At 43.0% G+C, this 23,465-nt stretch overlaps 1 protein-coding gene across 5 annotated transcripts in view; it reads left to right on the top strand.

Annotated features, from left to right (window-relative positions):
• The window catches only part of LOC142432278 (zinc finger protein 350-like), a 38,942-nt gene extending 17,628 nt beyond the window's left edge, over window positions 1-21,314 (top strand). For 3 of the 5 annotated variants that reach the window (XM_075537409.1, XM_075537408.1, XM_075537407.1), the window contains one exon: window positions 1,144-3,181. In XM_075537409.1, coding sequence (XP_075393524.1) covers window positions 1,144-2,702 — 1,559 coding nt within the window. In that variant the 3' untranslated portion in view covers window positions 2,703-3,181. Of the gene's footprint in view, window positions 1-1,143; window positions 3,188-16,065 lie in introns of those variants that run through there. The other 2 variants (XM_075537411.1, XM_075537410.1) reach the window with 2 other exon arrangements.
• The last annotated feature ends 2,151 nt before the right edge of the window (window positions 21,315-23,465 follow it).

Here is a 23,465-nt window from a genome sequence, read left to right as displayed (position 1 = left end):
ATGGGTGTCCTCTCTTCCTGGGCCACCTGCTCTGAGGAACCCTTCACTTGCATTCTCTTTCACCTGGGAACACATAAACAATAAGCCTTTTGGGCTGTAAGAAGCTGGAGACAGAATTATTGTTAGGGGAACTCTGAAGTTTTGTCTTTTCCTTGGCTGCATTTGCTGGGGAGGATCCTCTACTCTCCTCACCCTATGGAACCATAAACAGCCCCTCCCTTTGGGCTGTTAGCAAACCGGGATCCCAACTGCGATTTTTCATCTTTCCACCAAATCTTTTCCTGCAGAGAAAGAAAATCTATTTACCATTAAGGCTTGTATGCACTCTAGGAGGATGCAAGCTCCCTAATTACAGGTGGCCCATACTTTACACAATGGGCTGTGCCCTAACCCTAAAGTTCCCTGAGTATACAGGAGGAGTCACCTAACACCATCGTCCTGGGCAGGTATGGGGGCGTGGCTGCCTTCAGAGGCCAGACAGCAGTAACACTTATGTGGCTCTCTAGTAAAGCTGCCAAATAGGGATAAATGAGCCATGTGCTTCTGAGAGGTAACCATACGGTAGCACTATTGTGAGAGGGTAGAGTGGGGAATAATATTAATTATGAGAATGAATAGGTGAAGGCCTCCCTCCACCCCAGAAACCCAGCTGCCAGACTTCTTACTATGTGGGAATAGAGGAGTCATCTGTGGACACCCTCTTCTCCTTCTTTGCTTCCCACACGCTAGTACTGAGAGTTTACAGACCTGCTTCCCCAGGGAATTGCGCACAGGCTCTCTCTCCACTGAGCATGCAAGTCTCTTGATGGGACGCACTCAGTTGTATCCTTTCAGGCACCTGGACCCTCTGACTCAGGGTCTTGATGATGCTGCGTCTCTGCCAGTTCTTTGGTGTTACAGCTCTGTCTTATGGATCAGGCTTGGATTTGCACTCACTTCACTTTTGTTACCTAACTTTGTTTCTATGTTACTAACTTTTACTTTTCCACTTGTGTGCATTATGGGCAAGTAACATTTAACACGGTATATTCTTTACATTCATATAATTGCGACTGAAGATCTAACTTAGAAGGATACATTTTCTGAAAAGCCATTATGGCAAATCAACCTGAGGGAAAGATTCATTATTCCCTTCTTTCCTAGAAATCTGGAAAGCCCATGACCATGTGCTTGGATGCACACGACAAGGAAGAGGAGTGGACAGAATGGCACAGTGCTGCGAACATGATGCCTTAGAAAGTGTTCATCAGCACCAAAATAATGTTTCTATTGCGAAAAGTCATGGGACATTTCACTTACGTGAAGAAACTGTGAAACCAATTTTAACTTTACACACAGTCAACCAGAGAAGACACAATAAAATAGAGGAGTATATTATGCTTGATGTAGGTGACAAAACCTTTCTCTCTGCTGACCAAGAGCAATTTTGTGCTGAAATGAAATTTCTTGAGTCTAAAAAATGTAATTGGATTAAATTACAATGCAGTAAGCATCAGAGGAAGAAGAACAATTCCAGTATTCAGCAGGGAATTCATAATGGAGAGAAACACCATGTGTGCACTTACTGTGGAAAAGGGTATTCACGAAAGGGGAAACTCGTCATCCATGAGCGAACTCATACTGCTGAGAAACCCCATATATGTGCTGATTGTGGAAAAGGCTTCATAGGGAAGAGAATGCTTAGTCTCCATCAGCGAATTCATACTGGTGAGAAACCCTACACATGTGATCAGTGTGGAAAAGGGTTCACCAGGAAAAGTACTCTCAGTAATCATCATCGAATCCATAGTGGAGTGATGCCCCATGTATGTAGTGATTGTGGAAAAGGCTTCTCAGGGAAGAAAATGCTTATTCGCCATCAGCGAACGCACACTGGTAAGAAATCCCATATATGTACTGATTGTGGAAAAAGCTTATCAGGGAAGAAAAGCCTTAAGATTCATCAACTAATCCATACTGGTGAGAAACCACATGTATGTAGTGAATGTGGCAAACGCTTCGCTCATAAAGGAAATCTCCATATTCATCTGCGAATTCATACTGGAATCAAACCCTATGTCTGTGGTGAGTGTGGTAAAGCTTACAGCCAAAAGGCATGTCTTACAGCACATGAGCGATTTCACACGGGAAAGAATCCCTTTCCATGCAATCAATGTGGAAAATCTTATACCCAGAAGTCAGCACTCAATAAACATCTAAAAGTTCACAAAGAGAAACCCTTTCACTGCAGTGAGTGCGACAAAGCTTTCAAAACCCAGGAAGAGCTCCTGTCTCATCAAGGATATGATCTAGGACAGTTTACCTATAGGTGCAATGAGTGCGGGATAACATTTACCTGTATCTCCACGTTTTCTTCACATAAGGAAACCCACAAAAGTAGAAAAGCTTTCAATTCAGACAAGGTGGGAAAGCTCTCCACAGGGAGTCAGGTGTCATCACACACGAGTGATCGCATGCAGAAGGAAAGCCCTGGCAATAGAGTGGCTTCTCCTGTGTCAGTAAACACCAGTGGGGTCCTCATGAATGAGAATGACCTTCATGTGGGAGGGCCTTTGGCCAGAATGGAATCAAGTGACAACCGTGGATTTGTACAGCAGAGAATTCCTCAGAATACAGTGAATGTGGTGACAGTGCCTTTGAATCCCGTGACGGTGGTAGTTCCCCCAGTGACTGAATACAATTTAATTATTTATAAGCCATAGGACAAACTGATACATTAGTGGGACAAGAATAGAGCAAAATATCTACCTCATTATGGCTACAAAGTATATCCGGTGGCAAATAAGGAATATAGAGGCTTGGAAATTCGAATACATATGTACATACCAAAATTAAAGAACACTACCCAAAGCATATAGTTGATTGCCTTGTATCAATAAACTGAATGAGAATCTGAGTTCATGTCATAAATAAGTAATGTGAATTTCAAAATAAATGGATAATTGCTATCTGGAATGTTGTTTCACCATAGTTCCTAATCAAGTCAGTTCTCACTCATTGTAACCCTACCTGGTATAATTGAGAAGTTACTTACAAGAGAAACCCTACAGGGTAATAATACTGGATTGTTGGGATTATTCACACACTTTCGCTGAGGTTTCCCAGGTCAGTATAAAGGAATAATTGAAATGCAGAATTTCCAATAATGGGTTTTAAACTCATGGCTCTGAGCATGAAGTCATGAATGAAGAAGAAACATACCATGCCTTATTGGAGAAAGCTTGGAATTATACTGGAATATATTTAAGTGGAATTTTCATAACCCCAGCTAATTTAATCAAAGGATAATGCGATGTTTATATTAGGTTAAAAGGAAAAGGGTACATTGTGACAATGGTTTGCTTATGAGAAAATCAGAGAAGACAAGCCGGCCAGGGTGGGCTGTAGCAATGATGAAAAATACAACTTTCCTCTAGTTCCTAAATCTCCCCCCACCCCCCATTATTAAGATCCCAATTCTACCTTGTAACTCTGGCTAGACCAGAGGATGTATACTTTTACATATAGGAACTGGAAACGGGATTCAGGGCGGATGATCCCTTCAGGACCAGTGGTGTGAGTGGCGATACTGGGAGGGTAGGAAGGAGGGTGGGTCGGAAAGGGGGAACTGATTACATGGATCTACATGTGATCGCTCCTTGGAAAACAGACAACAGAAAAGTGGGTGAAGGAAGACAGCAGACAGGGTAAGATATGACATAATTTATAAATCATCAGGGGTTCATGGGAGGAAGGAGGAAAAATGAGCTGATGCCAGGGGCTCAAGTAGAAAGCAAATATTAAAGAAAAAAAATAGAAAGCAAATATTTTGAGAATGATGGCAACCAATGTACAAAGGTTCTTGACACGATGTACAGATGGATTGTGATGAGTCGTATGAGCCCCTAGTAAAATGATTTTGAAATAATAAAATAGTCACAAATAGTGCCATGAAGTTATTTCTAATCTATTAAATACATATTCATAAAAGCTGCTAAGGAGGTTTTAATAATGGGGGGGAGGCATGTAATTTGGGTGCAGCATAATTATTTGAGTAATACACAATGGATGAGAAACACAATCAGCACAACGGTGATTCCAATGAAGTGGAGGTTAGATACACCACTCCACAACTTCTACACCATTGCTGAACTCAACAATTTCCTGTACTTCACGCCCTCCTCAACTGGATTTGACAACTTCATCCACTAACTCTGCTCACTCAGACCACACAAGTATATGTTTGTCTGGGATGGAACAGGTTACATATTGGTATAAAGATTCATTTGGCCCCCTGTCCCCAGAAGAATTCACTTCAGAGGACAGTACTGAAGTTTCAGCTCAGAGAAAGGGACATGTCTGCTATGAGCACATGGGAGCAAATGAAGAGGGAGTGGAGCACATCCTGGCCCACCAAGCCCTGAGGATATTCCTGCTCAGAGCAGCCAATGCACAGAGAGAAGCCGCACCAGGAGACACAACTTCCCTCACTGACCCATTACTGCTACGGGGGACAACGCTGGAGACGGCGTGGGAATTGAGCCCCATCAGACCCTACCACACCAAGGCAAAACACTAAGGGTGTGCAACAGAACACCAAAAGAAAAGTTATGAAATCCCCTTGTAGTACCAGAAATAGACTTTGGGGCCAGGGTGTGTCATCCCATTAGGCTTCAGTGGAAAACACTCCTAAAGGTCAACAGACAGACATTTAACTACCTACAGGCTTTTTTTTAAAGTCAGTTTTGTTTTAGTTGTTACTCTTTTTGTGTCTTTTGTTGCTTTGTTTTGATCTGTCTTATTTTTGTGCATGTTATTGTCTCTGCAAGCCTAGATAAGATAGGTGGGATGAACAATCCAGAGGAAAAAACAACTGGACTGATGGTTCCGGGAGTACATGGGAGAGGGTATTGGGGGAAAGGAAGTTGATGTTAAAACAAACCCAGGGACATGGGAACAACAAGTAATCTAAAATCGATGGCAAGGAGAGTATAGGAGGCCTGGTAGGATTTGATCAAGGACAAGGTAACCGAGAGGAATTACTGAAAATAGAGGATGAACATGAGAGTGGGACAAGAGGAAAGAGAAGGAAATAGAGGAAAGAACTAGGAAGCAACGGGCATTTATAGAGGTCTAAGTACAGGCATATAATATATATGATGAGGGGCAAATAGATCTAGGCACATATTTATAGGTTTAGTATTAAGGTTGCAGATGAACATTGGGCTTCTACTCAGTACTCCCTCAACGAAAGAACATTTTCTTCTATTAACCTGTCATTCCATGATGCTCACCTTCCTGACAAGATCACTGAAGACAACACTGGGTACAAAGCAAATGTGGTGAAGAAAACTGATGGTTCCTGACTATCAAAAGATACAGAGTCTGGGGTCTTAAAGGCTTTATCTAGCTAGAAGCAACAAAGTCCACATGGAAGAAGTATACTAGCCTGTGTGATCATGAGGCGTTGTTAGGATCAGGTATCAGGCATGAAAAACCCAGAACAAAAATTCCTATCATTGTGAATCAGGGGGAACGGGGAGTGGAGACCCAAAGCTCATCTATAGGCAACTGGACATCCCCTTACAGAAGGGTCACGGGGGAGTCACAAGCCAGTCAGTGTGCAGTATATCACTGATGAAACATACAACTTTCCTCTAGTTCTTTAATGCTTCTTCTCCCCAACGATCATGACCCCAATTCTATCTTACAAATATGTCTAGACCAGACAGGTACAGAGATAGAGGTAAGAGTTGGAAACAACCCAAAACACATAAACCCTCCAGGACCCATTTTGAGAGTAGACAGACTAGGAAGGTGAGGAAAAGGTGAGGTGAAAGGAGAAACTGATTAGAATGATCTGTATATAACCCCCTCCCAGGGGGATGGACAACAGAAAAGTGGGTTAAGGAAGACATAAATATAAGACTTTAAAAGATAATTTAGAAATTCTCAACAGTTCATGAAGGAGGGGAAAAAAGAAAAGGTGATCGCAAGGAGTCAAGTAAAAGGAAATATTTTGAGAATGATGAAGGCAACAAATGTACAAATGTGGTTGACAATGGATGGATGGATGGATGAATTGTGATGAGTTGTACAAGCCTCCAATAAATTCATGTAAAAAAAATGAAATGAGACAGCCCAACACCTGGCCCCTTCTAACTGGAAGTCTCTATGTTCTGCCTGCCATGGTTCCCAGCTATTTCCTTAACCTTTTCTTTAATGAGATTTTCAATGACTGGATTATATAAACCAGTACTCTTTGTCTTCAGTGACCGTTAATGAAGGAATGCATCGACCTTCAGTACAGTGCCTCATGTTGCGGTGACCTCCCTACAACCATAAAATTATTTTCATTGCTACTTCATAACTGTCACTTTGACACTTATGGACTTAAATCTGGACAGGGCTGCGATGTTTGCATGATATATATAATTATGTATCTCTTACACATAGGATCACTGGATGTTCCTTTAGCCAAACCAGGCTGACACACCTATGAAATGCCATGGGAAATCCAAGGGTAAAAGTGATTAAACTTCTGGGGTGTGAAACCTCCTGAGCTCAATCCACATGTTGTTTTACCAGTAAACTAGGGAAAGATGAACACCTTTGAGATTAGGGAGGAAATCTCCCCAATTCTTTTACCTAAAACAATAAAGTCACATACAGGAACTCTCAAATCTCAACTAAAACCATGAAGGAATGTATGATCAATCCTTGGTGAGACAGGACAGGACACTAAAATGAGTTTTATAGAATGGTTAAGTACTTTCAAAGAAGTCCTTAGGCCAAGCGTTTATGGTTAAAACAATTTATTCTTCTGCTAACCTAAAAGGCTGTGGTTTGAGTGCACTTGGATGTAGCTGAAAAGAAATTCCTGGTGAAGCACTCACAAACAAATCAGCCACGGAAACCTGAGTTCTAATCCTACAGCTTGGGGCCCAAGAGTAGGAATCAACTCAATAGTAATGACACTGATTTTCTCAGACCCAAAGCCATTGTCACAATGTCCCCTCTTCTTTTACCCTGATATAAATACTGCATTATCCTTTGATTAGTTGGGGTTATGAAGATTCCACTTAAATATACTCCAGTAAAACTCCAAGCTCTCTCCAATAAAGTATGTTTCTTCTTCATTCATGACTTCATGCTCAGAGCCAGGAAACCAGGCCAAGTTCAAAGACACTAAGTGATAAATATTCCTTAGTCCCGAGTAGGTAATAGAAGACTGACTACTGGATCATCGGTCCTTCTGTTCTAATAATAAAGTTCTAAAACTCATTGTGGAAATTCTGCATTTCAATTATTCCTTTATTGAACTCAGCGAAAGTGTGGGAATAATCCCAACAATCCAGTATTATGACACTGTAGGGATCCTCTTGTAAGTAAATACTCATTTATACCAGATGGGGTTACAATGAGTCAGAATTGACTTCATAGGAACTAACATGCGCCAACATTTCAGATAGCAATTACCATTCATTTTGAAATTCACATTATCTATGACATGAATTTAGAGTTTCATTCAATTTATTGATCAACTTAAGCTTTTGGGTTACAGTCCAATTACTTTTAATATGTGCATATGGATTGGTGGAATTTCCCAACCTCTATATTCCTGATTTGCCACAGGATATACTTTGTACCCATAGAATGAGGTAGATATTTTGCTCTATTCTCTCATCCTGTTAATGTATCAGTTTGTCCTATTGGTTTATAAATAATCAAATTATAATTAGACACTGGAGAAGTACCACAGTCACAGGATTCAAAGGACCTGCCACATTCACTGTATTCTGAGGAATTCTCTGCTGTACAAATCCACGGTTGTCACTTGATTCCATTCTGGCCAAAGGCCCTCCCACATGAAGGTCATCCTTATTCATGAGGACCCCACTGGTGTTTACTGACACAGGAGAAGCCACTCTATTGCCAGGGCTTTCCTTCTGCATGCGATCACTCGTGTGTGATGACACCTGACTCCCTGTGGAGAGCTTTCCCACCTTGTCTGAATTGAAAGCTTTTCTACTTTTGTGGGTTTCCTTATGTGAAGAAAACGTGGAGATACAGGTAAACGTTATCCCGCACTCATTGCACCTATAGGTAAACTGTCCTAGATCATATCCTTGATGAGACAGGAGCTCTTCCTGGGTTTTGAAAGCTTTGTCGCACTCACTGCAGTGAAAGGGTTTCTCTTTGTGAACTTTTAGGTGTTGATTGAGTGCTGACTTCTGGGTATAAGATTTTCCACATTGATTGCATGGAAAGGGATTCTTTCCTGTGTGAAATCGCTCATGTGCTGTAAGACATGCCTTTTGGCTGTAAGCTGTACCACACTCACCACAGACATGGGGTTTGATTCCGGTATGAACTCGCAGATGAATTCGGAGAGTTCCTTTCTCAGTGAAGCATTTGCCTCATTCGTTACATACATGTGGTTTCTCACCACTATGAATTCGTTGTTGACGCATAAGGCTTTTCTTCCGTGAGAAGCCTTTTCCACAATCAGTACATATATGGGATTTCTTACCAGTATGCATTCGCTGATAGCGAATAAGCATTTTCTTCCCTGAGAAGCCTTTTCCACAATCACTACATACATGGGGCATCACTCCACTATGGATTCGATGATGATTACTGAGAGTACTTTTCCTGGTGAACCCTTTTTCACACTGATTACACCAGTATGAATTCGCTGATGGAGAATAAGCCTTGTCTTCCTTACAAAACCTTTTCCACAATCAGTACATATATGGGGTTTTGCTCTATTGTGAATCAGTTTTTGGATTCTGAGAGCACTCTTCAAGACAAAGCCTTTCCCACACTCACTGCATACATAGGGCTTCTCACCTGTATGAGTTCGCTCATGAACAGTGAGAGAAGGTTTATTGTTGAAGCCTTTGTCACACTGACTACACCAATAGGGTTTCTCCCCTGTATGGATTTCATCGGGGAACACCAGCTTTGCAGATTCCCTCCGCTAAAATTAGGGAATATAGTCAGGGCCATTTCCACCCTGGATGGTGATATTGACCCTGTATGGGGGAAGCCAACCCCTCACAATCCTGTATTTGTGGTTTCCTACACCGTATTTGCATGTGGGAAGGACAAACAGTGGCTAGGAAGGTCATAGAAAAAAATTCCATCACACCACACTGGTTCATGAGATTATTCATTCACTTCCAAATATAGATATGCATATATATTTATTCCATGTGTAGGCAAATATAAAATCTTGTAAACTAGGGGTCTCAAATTTCATTTTCTTGGATGATCTCTCACTATACTTTCATATACATAAATATATACACTTATTTCTCAGTATACAGTCATAGCAAGAACAATAGAAAGCCTTGCTCATTAGCTTTCATGTCCAGTTTGGTAGGAATGGTCACACATGACTAGCTAGCAGGTGACATGTGGTTAGGTTACTTAAATATCTGAACTTTGAAGTTCTGCATCTTAAAATAGTCACAAATTACTAGGATCAAGTTATTGCTAAACTATTTAGGAATACATACTCAGAAAAACTCAAGGAATTTTTAATAACTTGGGGGGAACCATGTAATTTGGGTGCAGCTTAATTATTTGAGTAATACACAGTGGATGAGAATCACAATCAACACAAAGGTGATTCCTATGAAGTGCAGGTCAGATACACCACTACCACTCCCCAACATCTACACCACTTCTGAATTCAACAGTTTCCTGTACTTCACCCCCTCCTCTGCTGGGTTTGACAGCTTCATCCACTAGCTGTACACACTCAGAGCATACTCACAAGTATATGCTTTTCTGGGATGGAACAGGTTACATATAGGGATCAAGACTCATTAGGCCCCTGTCCTGAGAAGAATTCACTTCAGAGGACAGCAGTGAAGTTACAGCTCAGGGAGAGGGACATGTCTGATCAGATCACACAGGAGAAAACGAAGGGGGAGTGGAGCACATGCTAGCCCACCAAGCCCTGGAAACAATACTCCTGCTCAGAGCAGCCAATGCACAGAGAGAACCACAGGGCTGGCACCACCATGAGTCACGACATTCCCTCACTGACCCATAGATTGCTATGAAGGACAACACTGGAGACACAGTGTGAGAATTGTGCCCAATCAGACCCTACCACACCAAGATGTATCACTAAGGGCGTGCAACAGAAAAGCAAGGGGACCAGAGTAATGAAATCCCCAGGGAATGTAAAAAATAGACCTGCCATCCCTTTTGATTCGATTGGAAAAATATCCTAAAGGTGAACAAACAGACCTTGAACTATTGATAGGCTTTTTTTGTGTGCCAGTTTTGTTTTGGATGTTATTGCTGTTGCTTTTTCTTTTGTTGCTTTGTTTTGCTCTTATTTTTGTGCATGTTATTGTCTCTGCTTCTCTATCTAGATAAGATAGGCAGGATTAACAATCCAGAAGAGAAAACAACGGAACTGATGGTTCTGGGGGGACATGGGAGAGGGAAGTCAGGGGAAAGGAAGTGAGTGTTAACAACCACAGTGACTAGGGAATAATACGCGTTCTAAAATTGATGGCAAGAAGGGTGTTGGATGCCTGGTAGAGCTTGATCAAGGGCAGTGTACCTGGGAAGAATTGCTGAAAATGAAGGATGAACATGACAGTGGGACAAGAGGAAAGTAAAGGAAAGAACTAGGAGGCAAAGGGCATTTATAGAGGTCTAAATATACACATATACACATACACACATATGTATGATGTGGAGGAAATTGATCTATGTACATATATTTATACGTTTAGTATTTAGGGAGCAGATGGACATTGGACCTTTCCTCAGTACTCCCTCCATGCAAGAACACTTTGTTCTATTCACCTGTCATTCCTTCACTAACGGTCACTGAAGACAAAGAGGGTGCATAAGAAAATGTGAAGAAAGCTGATGGTGCCTGGCTATCAAAAGATATAGTGTCTGAGGGCTTAAATGCTTGAGGATAGACTAGCTGCCATCTAGCTGAGAAACAACAAAGTCCACATGGAAGAAGCATACTAGCCTGTGTGATCATGAGGTGACGATTGGATCAGGTATCAGTCATCAAAGACTCAGAACAAAAATTCTGATCATTGTGAATGAGGGGGAGCGTGGAGTAGAGACCCAAAGCTCATCTATAGGCAACTGCACATCCCCTTACAGAAGGGTCACAGAGAGGAGACGAGCTAGTCAGGGTGCAGTATAGCACTGACGATACATACAACTTTCCTCTAGTTCTTTAATGATTCTCCCCCCAACTATCATGACCCCAATTCTACCTTACCAATCTGGCTAGATCAGAGCATTTACATAGGTACAAATAAGAGCTGGCAACACAGCAAACCCAGAACAGATAATCTCCTCAGGACCAATATTGAGAATAGCCAGACCAGGAACATAAGCGGATTGTGGGGGAAGAAAGGGGAAACTGAACAATATGATCTATGTATAAACCCCTCCCAGGGGGTGGGCAACAAAGTGGGTAAAGGGAGACATTGGTAAATATAAGACATGAAAAATAATAATAATTTCTATATTTTCAAGGGCTCATGAAGGAGGGGGGAAATGAGAAGCTGATTCCAAAGGGTCAAGTACAAATAAAGTGTTTTGAAAATGATGATGGCCACAAATGTACAAATGTGCTTGACACAATGGATGTATGTATGGACTGTGATAAGAGTTGTATGAGCCACCAGTAAAATTATTTGAAAGAAGAAAAGAAATGGGACAGCCCAAGCGCTGGCCATTTCTAACTGGAACTTAGAAAATGACTGGATTATGTAGGTAAACCACAATTAAATTTAAAAAAGGAAAGATCCATTTGGAAGTAATAAGAAACAACTAGTATGTAATTGGCCAACCAGGGGAGTTGCCGATAACCCTGAGAACAATATCCCATGATGAGACAATTCCTGATCAATGCCTGAACACTTCTCTGACACTGCGGTCTCTGAGCTGCTTGCTGGTCTAACTCAAGGTCAGTATGGCAGCTCTGCCACTCGGCCTCTCTGCCATCAGCCTTTGTACTATTAGACCCAGCTCACAGGTACTTTGTACGAGACAGCTCAGCAGTTAGCTGCTATCTACATTGTGTATCTCAGCTGTCAAAATTCTAAACCTAGATGATCCTCTAGTCCAGCAGTTCTCAACCTGTGGGTTGTGACCCCACTGGGGATTGAACAACCCTGTCACAGAAGTGGCCCATTTCATAACAGTAGCCAAGTGACAGTTATGATGTAGCAATGAAAATAAATTATGGTTTTGGGAGTAACCTCAACATGAGGAACTATATTGAAGGTCGAGGCATTAGGAAAGTTGAAAATCACTGCTCTAGTCAGACCTCTCCCTGGAGTGCCTCTCAACTAATGACCTTCCTGCCACCCAGAGGTCTTATCCTGAACAATTGAGTTTGCAGATACTGTCACATTTGTGACCATTCTCCTTCCATGTGGCTCTGCCTTATTGTCACCCTACTTCTCACCCAGCATTTCTACTGCCATCCCAATGATCTCAACAACAACCATCTCCTATTAGTTCTCAGCTGCCATCCTGCAGTTAAGACGACCACTGTGCTATATGCAAGTGAACGAACTACTGTATGGTCCTGTGCCATCTTCCCAGTCATTCCTGTTCTGGATCTCACTGCTGCAGACACTCTCAGTCTACTTCCTTGAAGGCCTAGTCTTTTTTGCTACACCAACACTTTTCCAAGTATAATGCCTTACTCGAGACTGCCCGCTCCCGACAATGTGTCCAAAATATGTAAGACTGTCTCTTGCCACCCTTCCTTCTAGGAAGCCATCTGATTGGATTTCATCCAACATAGATTGCTTTGTCCTTTCAGCAATGCATGGTACTTTCAACTCTCTTCTCCAGGAGCACAATTAAAATGAATCAACTCTTCTTCTGTCTTATGAATAATTGTCTAATTTTAATGTGTATACGAGGCTATGGAAAATACCATGGCTTTGGATCAGACATCCTTTAGTCCTCAAAGTAATATCCTTCCTTTTCAATACTTTAAAAAGATCTCGTATAGTAGATTTACTTAATGCAATACTTTTTTTTTTAATTCTCTTGACGTCTGCTCCCATGCTCATTGGTTGTGTATTCAAGCAAGACGAAATCTTTGGTAACTTCAGCTGTGCGAAATTGAGGACTGAGAAAAGAGTATGTGCTGATGCTACAGTTTATTGTGCCAGCCTGGCCGATAAACATGAGTAGGATTAACTGAAGGCCAGAGGGATAAATGGCTCGGTGAGCCTCACCTTGCTTGTTCTGTGCCTCAGTTTAAAGGGGTACACTACCTGTGGGATGCCTAGCCTGTGGACTGTGTCGCTGTAAGTTGAGGTCCCTTTATGCCCACACAATTTGAATGTTCATCTCTGGAGCTGGGGACCGACAGTTGATGACAGTTGGGGACCTGCCTTGCTGTTTGCTGCCTGGGTATATATAGCCCAGCTCTCTCTACAGAAGGGCACTGGCAACTGGCAGCTCTCAAAACTTGAAGGACTGCTAGTGTCTCACTGCTTTATAATTTAACTGTTAATTTCTTATATTATCTATCTGTATATTATTTAATGGTTTATTTCTTGAATTATATATCTTTATAAATATATTTATATATAATTACTAGCAATCTGGTTTGTCTCTCTAGAGAACCCTGTCCAATACAGCTGATGAATTCTTTATTCTCTCATATTTAAGCCTTGGAGGAAAGGGTTCTGGGTGGAGGGAGGCCTTCACACTTGTGAGTTGGAGATGAGTCCCAAACACGTTCTGATAACTAAGATTAATCCCCACAATATCTTCCATCATACTGCTACCTTAATGGTACCTCTTACAATCATATGGCTGATTGCTCTCTGGCCAGCTGCCTTGTCTACGGGGCAGACTTGTTGTTACTGCTCTCCCAGCTCTGGAGACAATCACTCTCCTTATTGCCCCAGCATGGGTGTTAGTGCAGTCCTCTCATGATCTCAGGGATTTCTAGGGTTAAGGCACTGACCACTTTGCTACATATATTGTTACTTGTAATTGGGTGGGTGCGGGGAGGGGCTTGCATGCCGGGCAGTGCATGGGCTGATGTTAACAACACAATCATTCAAACACCAAAGGGAAAACAGCTTCCAAGATAACACTGGCTCAACGATGGAAAGAATTCAACAATGAACCACAAACAAACGTATGCACAACCCACGGAAAAGAAATGAAAGTAGTAAAACACCCAACATAAGAGGGATAAAATGACAACTCAGCGTCCTCGGATAGATGTAACAACCATGAATATCAGTGGAATGAATGCAGACTTTAAGAGACAGAGACTAACAGACTGGCTTGGAAAACACAACCCCTCCATCTGCTGCCTACAGGAGACACATCTCAACATTACAGACAAAAATAGGCGGAGAATCAAAGGCTGGAGAAGAATATTCCAAGCAAACAGCAGTTCAAAATGAGCAGGGGTTGCAATCCTAATCTCGGATAAAATTGACCGCAAAGTGAAAACTATAAAAAGAGATAAGGATGGACACTATGTAACATTCAAGGGAACAGTACATAAAGAACCACTAAGCATTCTAAACATTTACTTGCTGAACAAGCATTCAGCAGAATATGTCAAGGAAGCACTCCTAAAGATTAAAAAAAAAAATCACACCCACAGAGAAGAAGCACCCAGCCTAAGTGAATACAAGGTGTTAAACGGACCAGGTAGCAGACACCAAATAACAAAAACATTGTGTGATCACCTTCCTCACATAAATGCTGAAGACGAATGTGTACCTACGTAAGTGTGGTGAAGAAGGCTGATGGTGCCCGGCTATTGAGAGATAAAGGGTCTAGGGACTTAAAGGCTTGAAAATGAACAAGCAGCCATCTAGCCCAAAAGCAACAAAGCCCACATGGAAGCAGCACACCAACATGTGTGATCATGAAAGACCGAGAGGACCAGGTTTCAAAGGCGGGGGGAAAAAAGATCACATCACCGTGAATGAGGGGAGTGCGTGATGGAGACCCAATGCCCATCTGTAGACAGCTGGACATTCCGTGCAGAGGGGTAGTGGGGAGGTGGTGAGTCACTCAGGGTTCAGTGTAGCAACAATGAAACTCAAAACCTTTCTCTAGTTCTTGAATGCTTCCTCCCCCTCAATTATCATGATCCCAATTCTACCTTGCGGATCTGGTTGGACCAGAGGAAGCACAGCAGTGCAGTAGGGATCTGAAAACACAGGGACTTTAGGACGGATGAACCCCTCAGGACCAGCGGTGAGAGTGGCGACACCGGGAGGGAAGGGGGTGTAGAAAGGGAGAACAGATCTCGGGGATCTACATGTAACCTCCTATCTGGGGGATGGGCAACAGGAAGAAAAAAAATAATTGTCCACTCAGGTGGGCAAAGGGCCTGAGCAGGAGTTTCTCAAGGGCAGAAATCCAAAGGCCAATAAATATATGGGAAAATGTTCCAGATCTCTAGCCATAAGAGAAATGTACATTAAAACAACAATGAGATACCACCTAACACTCTCAAAGATCGCCCAATTCAAGAAATCAGAGAGCAACAAGTGTTGGAGGGGATGCGGAGAGATAGGAACACTTGTCCACTGCTGGTGGACCTGTAGGTATGTACAGCCATTATGGAAATCAATTTGATTATATCTGAAACGGTTGGAAATTGAGTTACCATGTGATCCAGCAATCCCTCTACTGGGCATATACCAGAAGAGACAAAAACAAACCACATCTAGATATTTGTACCCCAATGTTCATCGTGGCACGGTTGCAAGAAGTTAGAAAAAGCCCAAATTTCCGTCAACAGACGAATGGATTAAAAAGCTCTGGCCCAACCCACCTCCCAATCTCCCCCACTGCAGGTATTAGATTTCCTCACCTCTAAGTTCAGGGACCTTGAGGTACTTACCACAGTTGGGGACGCATTTAACTATTGACTTTGCATTTCTTAGGCTACCTACATGTCTCAAGTTAGTAAATGCTAGCTCTCACTTCTTCCAGTTCCACGTGGTCCATCCGGAGCTGCTGAGATGAGCATGCTACCTGGAAATGCATGTGACTCCTTTATTGTATTCTCTCTTCCAGCTTTCCTGTCCTGTAATCTTTATACCTGCGGCCCTGCGGAGGTTGGAAGCTGGTTTCCTCAGACAAATGGCACCGGATGTGGGCAGTTGGAAAAGAACTCTTTGGAATTATAGCCTGAGTAACAATTGGACGGCCTCATCGGATGGAAAGGGGCATAGGGGACATCTGAGTGTGTTCAGTCCGAGTGAGGTACGGGTCAGGTGAAGAGCAGAGATACAGATTACTGTATCATTCCTAGCCACCACTTCAAAAAAACAAAATGTATTGGTCAAGAGTAAAAAGATGAAAGAGTTTCTTTGAGTGGTGAAGAAATTTAATCCTTCTTTTCTGGAGTCAGGAACCTTTGATATGAAGATCTGGGACATGGCATCTATTAACCTAAGAAAGGCTCACAGGGAAGGACAGAGCATAGCCATGGAAACCTGAGCTGTGTGGGTGCAGATTAAAACAATTCCGGAACCTCTGTAGGAAGAGAGAGCAAAGGAGCAAAGCAGCAGAGCTGTGCAAGTCTGAGCTGCGCTAGCCACACTGACAGAGCGACCGGAGCGGTGGGCAGCTCCTGAGCTACCCACAGTTACATCTGGGGAATGGCAGTCAGAAAGGGTCTCACACAGATACGGAGACTTCAGACAGAACGGAGACAACTACGCTTGAATCAGAAGCGGGCAGCACAGTGAACGCTTGTGCTCCCGACAGGAGCTTCGTGTAGACTAGCCTAGGGACCATCAAACAATAAAGCATGTCAGCACAGGTGAGTATGAGGAGATTGCCCCAAGGAAATGCAACCTGAGAGCCAACCCAGAAGATGAGGTTCGGGAAGTGGAGTTGAGCCATCTACTCAGTGGAGAAAACCAGTGCAGAAAATCGAGGCAAAGAGGCCAAGTGTAGAAAGGCCCCACTGCTTTCCCAGGTAGAAAGAGGTTTACAGTGCAGGAAGGACATTTAGAAAGTAGGATGGCTTTTCTGTTGACTTTATCAAGAGATAGCCTGGAGCGCAACCCCCAGGAGGAGTTCAGCAATGACTCCACAGCAAGTTCCCCTCTAAGCTGCTGAAAGATCCCAGGCAAGGGTTCTCGAATTATGGCCTAGACTCCCCTTTTGTAACTAGCACAATAACCTCATATACACATTGCTACAGTTTATTGTGCCAGCCTGGCCGATAAACATGAGTAGGATTAACTGAAGGCCAGAGGGATAAATGGCTCGGTGAACCTCACCTTGCTTGTTCTGTGCCTCAGTTTAAAGGGGTACAATACCTGTGGGATGCCTAGCCTGTGGACTGTGTCGCTGTAAGTTGAGGTCCCTTAAGCCCACACAATTTGAATGTTCATCTCTGGAGCTGGGGACCGTACAGTTGGGGACCTGCCTTGCTGTTTGCTGCCTGGGTATATATAGCCCAGCTCTCTCTACAGAAGGGCACTGGCAACTGGCAGCTCTCAAATCTTGAAGGACTGCTAGTGTCTCACTGCTTTATAATTTAACTATTAATTTCTTGTATTATCTATCTGTATCTAATTTAACGGTTCATTTCTTGAATTATATATCTATCTTTATAAATATATTTATATATAATTACTAGCAATCTGGTTTGTCTCTCTAGAGAACCCTGTCCAATACACACATTAAAGTTGGGCAATTCATAAGGAAGCCCGAAGAGGCGATTCGTTTTAATTGTGCTCCTGGAGAAGGGAGTTGAAAGTACCATGCATTGCTGAAAGGACAAATCAATCTATCTTGGTTGAAATCCCACCAGATGGCTTCCTGGAAGAAAGGATGGCAAGGCATGGTCTTACATATTTTGAACACTTTGTCAGGAACAGGCAACCTCTGGAGAGAGGCATCATGCTTGGACAAGTGTTGGTGTAGCGGAAAGGAATAGGCTTTCTAGGAAGTGGACTGAGACAGTGTCTGCAGCAGTGAGGTCCAGAACAGGAATGACTGGGAAGATGGCACAGGACCATACAGTAGTTCGTTCACTTGCATATAGCGCAGTGGTCGTCTTAACTGCAGGATGGCAGCTGAGAACTAATAGGAGATGGTTGTTGTTGAGATCATTGGGATGGCAGAAGAAATGCTGGGTGAGAAGTAGGATGACAATAAGCCAGAGCCACATGGAAGCAGAATGGTCACAAATGTGACAGTGTCTGTAAACTGAATTGTTTTGGATACAACCTCAGGGTGTTAGGAAGGGCATTAGTTGAGAGGCACTCCAGGGAGAGGTCTGACTAGAGCAGTAGTTCTCCACCTTCCTAATGCCTACACCCTTCAATACAGTTCCTCATGTTGAGGCGACACTCCAATGGTAAAGTTTTTGGGGTTTTTTCCGCTGCTACCACCACCACCACCACTCCAGCTTCTCTCAATCGATAAAGTTATTTTCATTGCTACTCCATCACTGTCATTTTGCAAATCTTGTGAATCAGGCCACCAATGTAAAAGGGTCATTTGACCCCCAAAGGGTTGCAACCCACAAGTTGAGAACCACTGTACTAGAGGATCATCTAGGTTTGGAATTCTGACAGCTGAGATACGCAATGTAGATAGCAGCTAAGTGCTGAGATATCTGGTACAAACTCCCTGTGAGCTGGGTCTAATAGCAGTAGAAAGGCTGATGGCAGAGAGGCCAAATGGCAGAGCTGCTATACTGACCTGGAGTTAGACCAGCAAGCAGCACAGAGACCCTGATATCAGAGAAGTGTTTGGGCACTGATCAAGAATTGTCTCGTCGTGGGATATGGATGTTCCCAGGGTTATCCGCTGAGAAAGCTCCCCTGGTTGGCCAATTACAACCCAGTTATATCCTGTTATCCCCAAATGAATTTTGATCCCATTATGTAACCTGTTCCATCTCAGACAAACATATACCTGTGCATGTGGTCTGAGTCTGTACAGCTAGTGGATGGAGTTGTCAATCCCAGCTGAGGGCGCGTGAGGTAAAGGAAACTGTTGAGTTCAGAAATGATATAGACGTTGGGGGAGGATATAGCTCACCTTCATAGGAATCTACATCATAGGAATCACTGTTGTGCTGATTGTGATTGTAATCCACGGGTATTACTCAAACAATTAAGCTGCACTCAAATTACATGCCTCCTCCCAAGTTATTAAAAACTCCTTGACGGCTTTTATGTATTCCTCAATAGATAATCAATAACTTGATGGCACTCATTTGTGACTATTTATCTTATTTTATTTTTTCAAAATCATTTTATTGAGGGCTCATACAACTCTTATCAAAATCCATACATACATCCATTGTGTCAAACATATTTGTATACCTGTTGCCATCATCATTCTCGAAAAATTTGCTTTCTACTTGAGCCCTTGATATCAGCTCATTTTACTCCTCCCTTCCCGCTCCGTCTCATGAACCCTTGATAATTTATAAATTATTATTTTGTCATATCTTACACTGTCTGGTGTCTCCCTTCACCCACTTTTCTGCTGTTCCCCCAGGGAGGAGCTTTTACGTAGATCCTTGTTAAAGGTTCTTCCTTTCGACCCCACCTTCTCTCCATCCTCCCAGGATCGCCACTGTCACCACTGGTCCTGAAGGGATCATCTGCCCTGGATTCCCTGTGTTTCCAGTTCCTATCTGTACCAGTGTGCATCCTCTGGTCTAGCCAGACTTGTAAGGTAGAATTGGGATCATGTTAATAGGGGATTTTGTGACTATTTCAGAACAAAAAACTTAAAAGTTCAGTTCCTTAAGTATCCTAACCACATGTCCCACGCTAGCTAGTCATGTGTGACCATCCCTACCAAACTGCACATGAAAGCTAATGAGCAAGGCTTTCTGATTGTCTTGCTACGACTGTATCATGAGAAATGAAAGTAAACTGAGAGATAAGTGTATACTTTGTATATGAAAGTACAGTGAGAGATCATCATTTAAATCATCCCAGATGATGAAATTTCAGGACAGACGTTTACATGATTTTAAATTTCCTAGTGCACATGCACACAAAAAGGGAGTGGTTTGGTGTGGTGGATTTCATTTATATCCCTTCCTAGCCACTGTTTGTTAATCTCACCAAATAATGGGCAGGTCCGTGCAAGTGAAGTATCTGAAACCCTAACAAGTTGGTCAGTCTTGTGATGGATGAGAGTGTGTGAAAACAACCTTGCAAGACGTGGAACTGCCTTACAAGACCCAGAACTTCCTTGCAAGATGCTGAATTACACACCACCTATCAACATAAGTCACCCCATTTTGAGAGAGAATACAAGCCCCTTAAGAAATGCTGCATTGAGTGGAGACTCAAAGCCCATTGATAAGGGGTGAGTCCAGAGTGGAGAATCAAAGTCTATCTCCATCGGCAGCCAACCGGACATCTCCTTACTGAAGGGTTGTGGGGAAGAGATGAGGTAGTCAGGGTGCAGGGTAGCAACGATGAAACATATAACTTTCCTCTAGTTCTTAAATACTTCCTCCCCCACACTATCATGATCCCAATTCTACCTAACAAATCTGGCTAGACCGGAGGATGTACACTGGTACAGATAGCAACTGGAAACACAGGGAATCCAGGGCGGATGACTCCTCCAGTGGCGATGCCTGGATGGTGGAGGGAATGTGTGGTACAAAGGAGGAACTGATCACAAGGATCTACGTATAACCTCCTCCCTGGGGGATGGACAGCAGAGAAGAGGGCAGGGGGAGACGTCAGACAGTGTCACATATGACAAAATAATAATTTAGGAATGATGCAGGTTTTATGGGGTAGGAGGAGTGGAGGGAGGGGAAAACGAGCAGCTGATATTAAGGGCTCAAGTTGAGGACAGATGTTTTGAGAATGATGATGGCAACAAATGTACAAATGTGCTTGACACGATGGATGGATGGTGATAAGAATTGTATGAGCCCCCAATAAAATGATTTTTAAAAACACCCGCTGCATCACTGCAGACTCTATGAAAAGAAGTTAACCACCTACGAGAGGAGCGCCTAGAAGCTCCCCAGACATACCTGGGGAACCCTGATAAGACCTTGCATGACGTCCAAGAGCCAGCAAGACCACCTATAAAGGCTGAACTCCAGGAACCAAGGAGGGGACAGCAACTCCTGCTCTCTCCAACTCTACCGTGCCGAGCACACGGATGAAGGCAATGCCCAGCAGGACTAAGGGCCAGTAACGAATGCAATGCTGCATTAACCTTGTGTTGTTACCCTTAGAGCTAATGACTCACGTTTATTTTCAGATTGCTAGATTGTTCGAGGTGTGTTTTCAGGGGATAAACCGAGCATTCTGAAACGGCAACAAGCGTTCAGGAATTCTTGATCGCCCCACTCCCGACACTACATAGTCTTCCCAGCTCAATGTGCAATAATAGGCTGCCTCCTAGGGAGCCCGAGAAAAGGTGTCCTCAGGCGCGCGTGGACGCACGCCAACACGCACGCGCACACACGCTCCCTTCTGTACATAACCATAAACGCTTGGCCTAAGGACTTCTTTGAAAGTACTGAACCATTCTAGAAAACTCATTTTAGTGTCCATGTCCTGTCTCACCAAGGATTGATCATACATTCCTTCATGGTTTTAGTTGAGATTTGAGAGTTCCTGTATGTGACTTTATTGTTTTAGGTAAAAGAATTGGGGAGATTTCCTCCCTAAACTCAAAGGTGTTCACCTTTCCCTAGTTTACTGGTAAAACAACATGTGGATTGATCTCAGGAGGTTTCACACCCCATAAGTTTAATCACTTTTACCCTTGGATTTCCCATGGCATTTCATAGGTGTGTCAGCCTGGTTTGGCTAAAGGAACATCCAGTGATCCTCCTATGTGTAAGAAACTATATATGTAATTATATATATCATGCAAACATGGCTAAAGGAACATCCAGTGATCCTATGTGTAAGAGATATATAATTATATATATCATGCAAACATCACAGCCCTGTCCAGATTAAGTCCACTACTAGTCCATAACTCCCTCTTCAGACTCCGCATCATACAACGATACAAAATGCAGGAACCACAGGCCTGTGGGTACAAAATCTTGTGGATCCAGTGCACACATCACCAAGGTCTGGGCAGGTCCCCAGTTGCTGACTAGCCGGAAGGTGAAGCAGAGAAAGAGTTCATCCTGCAGAGAGCCATTTACCTTGGTCAGGCCACCACATCTTACAAGTGCCAGAATCACACTATAAAAACTCTGCTATCACAGCACGACCACCACCCACCAACTAAGCTATTGTACAGAATTATGTACCCATACGTGATTTTTAAAACAAGACAAGTAAAATTATATTTATACATAACAGGATAAAACTAGAATCCATAAAAGTAATAAAATGAATTATTAAATCTTCCTAATGCATCGACCTTCAGTACAGTGCCTCATGTTGAGGTGACCTCCCCCAACCATAAATTATTTTCATTGCTACTTCATAACTGTCACTTTGACACTTATGAATTGGACCACCCCTGTGAAAGGGTCGTTTGACCCCCCAAGGAGGTCGCCATCCACAGGTTGAGAACCACTGGACTACACGATCATCTAGGCTTGGAATTCTGACAGCCAAGATACGCAATGTAGAAAGCAGCTAAGTGCTGAGATATCCGGTACAAACTCCCTGGGAACTGGGTCTAGTGGGAGTAGAAAGGCTCATGGCAGAGGGGCCGAATGGCAGAGCTGCTATACTGACCTGTAGTTAGACCAGCAAGCAGCACAGAGACCCTGATGTCAGAGAAGTGTTCAAGCACTGATCTAGAATTGTCTCCATCCCCCCTTATTGAAGGGTTGTGAGATGAACCAGTCAGGGTGCAGGGTAGGAACGATGAAACATATAACTTTCCTCTTCCTCCCCACCCCCCACCATCATGATCCCAATTTGACCTTACAAATCTGGCTAGACCAGAGGATGTACATTGGTACAAACAGCAATTGGAAACACACAGAATCCAGGACAATTGACTCCTTCAGGACCAGTGGTGAGAGTGGCAATGCCTGGAGGGTAGAGGGAATGTGGGGTAGAAAGAGGAAACCGATGATAAGAATCCACGTATAGCCTCCTCACTGGGGGATGGACAGCAGAGAAGAGGATGGGTGGAGATGTCGGACAGTGTTAACATAGGACAAAATAATAATAATTTATGAATGATGCAAGGTTCATGGAGTAGGAGAGAATGGGAAGGGGGGGAAATTGAGCAGCCGATAAGAGCTCAAGTAGAAGGCAAATGTTTTGAGAATGATGGCAACAAATGTACTTATGTGCTTGACACAATGGATGGATGGATGGATTGTGATTGTACGAGCCCCCAATAAAAGGATTAAAAAAATTGTCTCATTGTGGGATATGGATGTTTCCAGGGTTATCAGCTGAGAAAGCTCCCCCGGTTGGCCAATTACATCTCAGTTGTGTCTTGTTACTTCCAAATGAATTTTTTTTTTACAT

Source organism: Tenrec ecaudatus, chromosome 18 (genome assembly GCF_050624435.1).
Source record: "Tenrec ecaudatus isolate mTenEca1 chromosome 18, mTenEca1.hap1, whole genome shotgun sequence".
NCBI lineage: Eukaryota > Metazoa > Chordata > Mammalia > Afrosoricida > Tenrecidae > Tenrec > Tenrec ecaudatus.
Note: the sequence above shows the minus strand (reverse complement) of the source record. Positions and strands in the feature narration are given on the sequence as shown.